At 28.9% G+C, this 8,251-nt stretch overlaps 1 protein-coding gene across 1 annotated transcript; it reads right to left on the bottom strand.

The window, feature by feature from the left end:
* Nucleotides 1–3,842: 3,842 nt before the first annotated feature.
* On the bottom strand, nucleotides 3,843–6,548 carry LOC114303246 (CASP-like protein 4D1). Its single transcript, XM_028248373.2, has 3 exons — nucleotides 6,218–6,548; nucleotides 5,497–5,632; nucleotides 3,843–4,299 (listed from the first exon to the last, which is right to left on the bottom strand). The coding sequence occupies exons 1-3, from the start codon at nucleotides 6,358–6,360 to the stop codon at nucleotides 4,075–4,077; spliced, it is 504 nt and encodes a 167-aa protein (XP_028104174.2). The 5' UTR covers nucleotides 6,361–6,548; the 3' UTR covers nucleotides 3,843–4,074.
* Between the last annotated feature and the right edge of the window lie 1,703 nt (nucleotides 6,549–8,251).

Raw genomic sequence — 8,251 nt, 5'->3', positions numbered from 1 at the left:
GATGTGGTGATCCCGCCAAGTTAGAGGCGTGGAGATATGTTTTGAGAGCACAAGGCTCTTTTTGTTGTTGCAATTATTTTTGACAAACCAAGGGCTTTATGTATATGGGTTTGAAACCACTTTTGTATAACCGGATTTAAGCCTTGGAATTTGTAACCCTTTAGGGCATTAATTTGTACTAAACTTCCTTGCCTATAAATTCATATTTTAAAAATGTTGAATATATAACCGCATGTGGAACATTGTTTTGTATATCTCTTGATGGTTAATGAATACAAATGTTAGAGATTTGAGGATAATGTTAATATTAACATTTGGTTTCCATTTACATTAAATAATAGAAGTTAGTGAATCTATATTGTGTAATTTTCGAGGCGTGACAGTCCAGTTCTATGTGACAAGAGAATCGGACAAATTTTAAAAAAAAAATTGTATCTAATTCTATAATCGAATTTTATGGAGTTTGAATGAGACAAACTTAAAACCATTCCTTCTAGTTGATAGAAGAGCTCTAATATATCTTTGACCATTCTTAAACTGAGCATATATGGTAAAATCGTGGCTTAGTTTCCAAATGAATACTGATGAGAGAACTTGATTTGAATTATGCCAATATTCATGTGGTGGCAATGGCATGCATCTATTGATTCAAATAAAAATGTTTGTGATTCGAGTTTATAGTTTTACTACTTCGGTTGTTCATGTGTTGAGTTCAGCTCTGTTAGGGATGGATGACATTGTAGCTATGATCATTGAAATAATTGAAGATCTAATTTGATATAATTATCATAAAATTTGTAAATTATCTTCTGTCAACACACAAAATATATACATATATATATTTGGTTTATGTAACACGTGGTAAGACTCTTTGATTGTAACCAAACTTAACAATAATAAATTAAAATTAATATCATTTTAAGACATAACTAAATATCATAATAGATCGTAATTAATTTAAATTTGATAATTTACAAGCGCCACAACCACTCATAACTAAACAATAGTTATGAATAAAGTCGAAAATATGAGACCCATATTTGGATTTAATGCAAGACTGGATCTTCAAAGAATTGTGGTTGGGCTTGTAACTCTCGTACATACTCCAATTTGGGCCTTATTATATTTTATACCTTTAAATTATTATTAAATTATATATTTAATCGTTAAATTATTGATTGTGTCTATTAAGTCCCTAAAATGTATAAATCAAAGTCTATTTAGTCCCTAAACTATCGATTGAATCCATTAAGTCACTAAAATATTTAATTCAAACATATTTAATCCCTAAAAGGATTATAAAAATAAAATATAAGCCCATAAATATTATAAATTAATAAAAGACCCTAGTTGAAATTTTATTTACAAAAAAATCTTAAATTTTTATTCTATCTTTAAAAAGTGAATATCAATCTATATATTGAATTTTATTTAAAGAATAAGGGTAATTATCTATAGTATTTTCTTACTTATCTTATACAATGGATACGTGCTTGCTTTTATCTAGTATTATATGTCAGATTTCGTTTATAATTTCTAATTGATTGTTTTTAAGTTTTTCGCTAAGTTCTTTTTATTACTTAATGAATTGTTTTGTTCTATTACTATTTGTAAAGAAGTTTTATTATTTAAATTATCTAATTCTATTTCTTTAATATATCTAATATTTATATAATTTATTGGCAAGACTGAAAAATTAGGCTCTAATATTAATTTAAAACTACAACGAAATAAAACACATTTTAAAGATTAAATGATTTTTCTGTAATAAAATCTTAATTGGAGAGGGGTTTTTTTTTATTAATTTATAATATGTATGGGCATATATTTTATTTTTTTAATTCTTTTAGGGACTAAGTAGGTTTGAATTAAATATTTTAGAAACTTAATTGATTCAATTGATAGTTTAGAAAGCATAAACTTTGACTTATATACTTTAGGAATTGAATAGATTCAATCGATGGTTCATGTACTAAATAAACAATTTAATGATAATTTAAAGATATAAAGTGTAATAAACCCTTTTAATTGTAATATACCCTTCCCTTTGTTATTTATTATGTTAATAAATGTGATACTCGAAAAGTTACTTTATACTCAACCCAACGTGTTTAGTGATGTTTTGGAAAGTTAGTAAAAATTTGGTTTTTTGACTTTTTTTGGCGACTTTTTTTGGCAAAAGTTGGGTTCTTTTGGGTAAGAAAGTTAATCTTTTTGACTAAAAAAGTTAAAAAGCCAAAAAATTGACTTTTTTAACCTCTTCCCAAAGTGCCCCCAAGTGTTTAACCGCACAAAACTTCAATTATTTGGGTACTTTTGGGTTATGTTCGTGTGTGCTAAATGTGCATTTGTCACTAGGGCAGAGTAAAAAATTCGTAAAATCCGTAATTTGATCCAGTCCAGTCCAATCCGATAGGTTTGGATTGGTTTTTTGAATCTGTGATTCGGTTTCGGATTGAAGAATTAAAAATCCGTAGTCCACGGATTGGTTCCGGATTGAACCCTACGGTTCCGGATTGGAACCGATCCGAACCGTATACAAATAGTCTATATTTTTATTATACATCATCCCCTATAGTATATTCTCTTATTCTATATAAAATCTAAACTCAAACCTAAACCTCGTATAATATCCTTCTTTTATTACTTTTGTTTTTTAGTTTTTAGTTTTAATTTGTAATGGTCTAAATACTTATAGTGAAACTTTTTTTATGATTGTTTAAATTCTAGAACATTATGTCGCTATTATAGAAAAACATGTTGCTATTGTAGAACTAATATAGCGCTATGTTTATATTTTTATAAAATTAAAGTGTTACATATATATTTTTTTGTTATTTAATTATGTGAATCCGTGGTCCTAAACCGATCCAATCCGTGTTGAAATGGATTGGTTCGGATTGGTTCCAAGATTTAAACGGATCAGATTGGTTCCGATTTTTTAGGAACCGTGGATAACTAATTGGTTCTGGTTTTATCCCAATCCGGACCATGCTCACCCCTATTTGTCACGTTGGTTGGTTTTCCCATTATTAGCTTCGAAATAATAATATACAGATACAAAGGTCATACATAATTTTCATATAACACATGGCTCAGTGTTAATGTTTGAGTTTGTAAACTATTTAGGGATAGTGGATCAAAGTTTGGTCCATGGATCTACCCCAAATTTAAGGGAATCATGTACAAATTCTCTTGGACCTTTGGTTACTTAATTTCGCTGTACTATATGTTTTCTCTCTGTTGATTTACATTAGTGGGAAATACTCTATTTTTGCCTACACAGTAATGATAGTGGCAGTAGCAGTGACAGCGGCAGTCATTTGTGTTTTTTTTTTTAATCTAAATTTAATGAATACCCATGTCTAATACATTTAAAATTAATTATATAAAAAAATATGCAATTCATTGATCGATTTGGACAAGTTTCAAATGGATGAAATTAGATAATTCCACGGTTTTGGATCTAGTTTGTAAGGTCTATCTATTAAAATGAGTGTTTTAGAAAAATTAAAAGATATTGACAGTAGTGAGATTGGGTAAAAGATGAATAGCTGAGTGAGAGAAGAAGAAAACAGAGGAAGAGGGTGAGCTAGTTTGCTCGTAATCATTTGGAATTTTCACAAATTACCAAATATATATATATATATATATATATATCAGCCTTCCAGGAGCTAGTTTGCAATTGTCTCAGCCATAACATTTTGGAACATTTATATTGGAAGTATTATGCATTTCAAAATAAAATAAATACATGATGTAGAACAAGTAGCTAAAATTTTTTTGGAACAATTAGACCGGCAAATGATGAGGAAGAAGTCAAATTGAGGGCGAGTTCAAAATTATCTCAAATTTGATAATCTGATTGAAAATTACATTTTAAATCAAAGTAGGAGAAATAATAATCTTTGCCTTTGGCAATGATACACAAGTGGCCAACCAAACTAGCCCAATCGATTGCACTGCAATGTAATCAAATACAACAGAAATCACAAACACATAAACTCACGAATTTAAATTATTTCATTAATAACTTGACATATTTTGAGATTATATTTGGTTATGTGGTTGAAGTTATTCTTCTTTAGTGACAGCAAACGATGATGTGATTGAAGAAATTCCAGAAGTAATGAATCCGACGAAAAGGAAACCAGCTGAGACAAAGGCCATGCTATAAAATTCATCATACTTCGATCGAACATCGTTTGGAATACCTTTGTCACGATCTGATAGTCTCTTAATATCTGTAGATACTCCCAAGGCCGCACCAACTGCAGTTGCTAATATGCACAATACGACCTGCCCAAATCTACTTTCACTTATTAACTCAAAAATAAAAAAATAAAAAATAAAAAATTAAGAACACATAAATTGATTACAAAATTGAACACAACTTATTTATATGAGATGAGTTCTCTTTTTTTTTTTTTTTTTTAATAACTCGGTATTTAACCTATTGGATCGACTAATCTGGCAGATCAATCAAAGCTACGTCTAGTTTTTTTTTTATGATAACTTGGTATCCAGCCTGTTAGATTAACTAATCTAGTAGATCAACCAAAGCTAGGACAAGGCAAAAGTCTCGTATGACTGATTTCAAGAAATTGTTTACACTTAAGAAATTTCAAATCTGAGACAGCACGCCTCTAAATCCCAAGCTTTGACCACCAGATTAACTTCTTGAGGGTAAGTTACGTTGTATGTTTGATTTTATGATTGAAATATAGCCAAATAGAAGAGTTGGCTCATCAAATTCAAAGTTTATAAAATCTTATTTAATAAAAGAAACTATAGTGAACAATGCAGAATAATAGTTTATAAAGAAAAAATATATATATATATATACACTCTAAACTCAACCATATGCACATTAGTTATGGGTGTCTAAAATGACACCAACATGAGTTCAAATGAAATAATAGCAATCAAATTTTGTGATTACATTGGTCCAATCCTAGATCTTTTTTTTTATTATTTTTTTTTAAAGATAAATAAAATTATTTACATAATTTGATTTCTTTCTTCTTCTTCTCTCTCTTTTTTTAAATCATCTACACAAATGAAGGTAAAGATGAGTGACTCAGATTATCTTAACATGCCCTATTGTGCATCCAAAAAGCTAGACTACATCGGTCTAGTCACGAGCCCAACTGCAAAGAAGATGTTTCCTATCATGAAAATTACATTTTAGCCCCTTACAAAGTTGAGAAATTATTAACGAAACCAATATTTTAGCTCTCAAAATCTATGTAATCTTTTTTTGGTGCTCCACAATTTAAATATATGATTTCATATTGGCTCCCAAATTTCAAAAAAATATTTCTCATAAAATTTGGAATATATATATATATATATATATATAAATAAGCATTTTGACCCTTCAATCTATGTAATCTTTGTTTGAGCCTGCAAAATCTAAACAATTTTAATCTTTCTGGGTGCACCTCCACAATTAGAAGATTCATAAACAAATGATAAGTTGAAAGTATAGTTGACCTTGTCTCCATAGAACTCAAACAGGAGAAATTTAGTGTTGTTTATGATTCTTTTCCCTCTTATCGCATAGTAGGCCGCAAATGGAGTCTGCAACAAGTTGTAGGCAATCCCCACTATTATACTAACAAGCATGTACCTGCCATTAGAGATTATCCAACCTACAATATTAGAGAGAGAGAGAAAGAAAATCTATATATGATTATGAGAAAATTGCATGTGGTTTCTTTGTTGTGTCAATTAGATATTTGTAATTCAAATTGCATATATTTCATTCTTTAATTTTTCACATTATATAAATGTAGTCCAACTGCTAACGCCCCTTCAAAAAATGGACTAAAATCAATGAGTGAAATAGTTCACTCAATCTCTTCAAAATGATTGAGGGCTATTTTTACCCTTAAAATTTTGGTATTATGCCAACTTAATCTAATTGATAACGCCACTTTAAAAAGTGAATTGAAATCAATAAGTAAAATATTTCATTTTTTTTTCTTAAAATGATTAAGGGGTTAGTGACCAATTTAAAACGATTTATTATATTTTGAACAAATTATTTTGCTCTTGATTTAAGCCTAAAATTTTAACTAATATTAATTGGACCAATTTGTATAATGTGACAAATTGAAGGACAAACTTGAATCACACAATATTTTTTCTATAATTGTATGTATATTATATATATATATATATATTGAGAGAGAGAGAGAGAAAGATTGCATACTCATAGCTGCCAATTTTCTTGTAATCAATGAAATACACACCCAAGGTGGGACGGTTGCTTCTCATGATGGCCAGTGATATTACTAGTGAAATCAAGGTCACAATTCTAGCCACTACAGTGATTTTTGGACGCTTTGAGGCCATTTTCCCAAAACTATACTTTGATTGGGAAATATATTTTGCTATCCTTCTTATTGGGAAATATATTTTGCTCTCCTTATATAGGAAATATATTTTTGCCCTTTAACCAATCCCAATTTAAACTTTAGTAATTTGGAAGATACCTTTCAAAGTTATTAATATTTGATTGAGACTTACAAGACTTTTTGTATACAATTTGAGGAAGATACCTTTCAAAGTTGTAAGCCCCGTTTGGCAAGTGGTTTTTTAGTCAAAAAAATTAAAAAGTTATTAAAAAAATCAAAAAGCCAACAACCCATATCAAAAAGTCAAAGATTCTCTTTTCTTTCTACTTTTTGCACATCTTTTCGTAAAAAATCAAAAAGTCATCTCAAACATACTAATTTTTTTTACATCACATTTTAGCCAAAAAGTCAAAAAGTTACTAAAAAAACATGTTCCCAAATGAGGCCTTAATTGAGACTTAGGCTCCGTTTGGCAAGAGCTAAACGAGGTTTTTTTGGCTATTTTAGCCACAAAAGACAAAATAGACTATTTTCGGCACAAAAAACAAAATATCACATCCAACCCATAATCATTACATTCTTCTCTCACAAAAAAAGCCAAAAAAGCCAAAAAGCCCTTCCCAAACCAAACTTTTTAGCCCAGGCTAAAATAGCCAAAAAAGCCAAAAAGCCAAAAAGCCAACCCACTTCCCAAACGGAGACTTACAAGATTTTTTATACTCCCTTTGTTCCAAAATAATGATTTCTTTTGGGAAATCTAAATTTTTTTTTGGTTATATAGTTATTGCACTTTTAAAAAATTAATTTTTCAAAATTACCCTTTGATAATACATTTTTTTTGGAATATCAATTGTGATAATTGTACTTTTTATGTTGTTAATGAATTGAAAAAATAAGGACAAAATAGGAAATTTATATTATTTTTGTCCTTAATTTTTGAAAAGCGACTAATATTTTAGGATAATAAAAAATGAAATAAAAGATTAATATTTTAGAACAGAGAGAATATACAATTTCGAAATTCTATAAATGTTGAGTATTAGACAAGATTTAACTTTAATTTCAAAGAAACAGTCAAAGGTTTCTTTGTGTTGAGTAGTGTGAATACTAATAAGTATTAGACTCTAATTTCTTGATTGCATATTCTAACCACCCGAATTTTAAAAGTAAGGGTATTTTGATATTTTTAAACTGTTGACCAGTTATCTTAATTTTTTTGGAGGTTGTATTTACATATCATAAATTCTATTAGTACATATTATTTAATAATTAAATTTATATGACAATAGTAGATTCAAATAAAATGACTATTAAGGATAACATGGACGTATATATATTTATTCAAGTAAACTCATATATGAAAAACACAAATTTCTTCTTACACACTATCACATGTTTTTGGTTTGTGTTTTGAAATAAATTTTGAAAAAAAAAATTTTGGGAGAGAAAGTTTAGAAATTTTTTTAATTTGTTTGGTTGTATATTTTGAAAATACTTTTGAAGTTTGAGAGTTTGGGACAATTTGATATTTTATTATAGTTGCCAGAATTCGACCCCACATCCAAACCTTAGATACGATTCATCCAATACTTAAAGAGCCGTTCTAGGACCAAACTCCTAGAAGTTGACCCTAAAACTAAAATCTTATCAAAATGTCACAACACTTTGGGTTAACTTCTCGACGTTTCGACTTTCTATATAGTAACAATAAATCTTGCTAGAGAAGTAATGACTTATCCAATCCAACACTTGGAATGAGATCGGTGTCTTGACTTCATGCATCCTACCCACACGCTTTCAAATTTGTGTGCTTCTGAGCTTCTTCTACAAGACTTGGGAGATAGGAGTAAGCCTACCAAAGAATGAAATTGTTCTTGAATAAATTCGAG

Source organism: Camellia sinensis, chromosome 11 (assembly GCF_055761805.1).
Source record: "Camellia sinensis isolate YWXY chromosome 11, ASM5576180v1, whole genome shotgun sequence".
In the NCBI taxonomy this organism is placed as follows: domain Eukaryota; kingdom Viridiplantae; phylum Streptophyta; class Magnoliopsida; order Ericales; family Theaceae; genus Camellia; species Camellia sinensis.
Note: the sequence above shows the minus strand (reverse complement) of the source record. Positions and strands in the feature narration are given on the sequence as shown.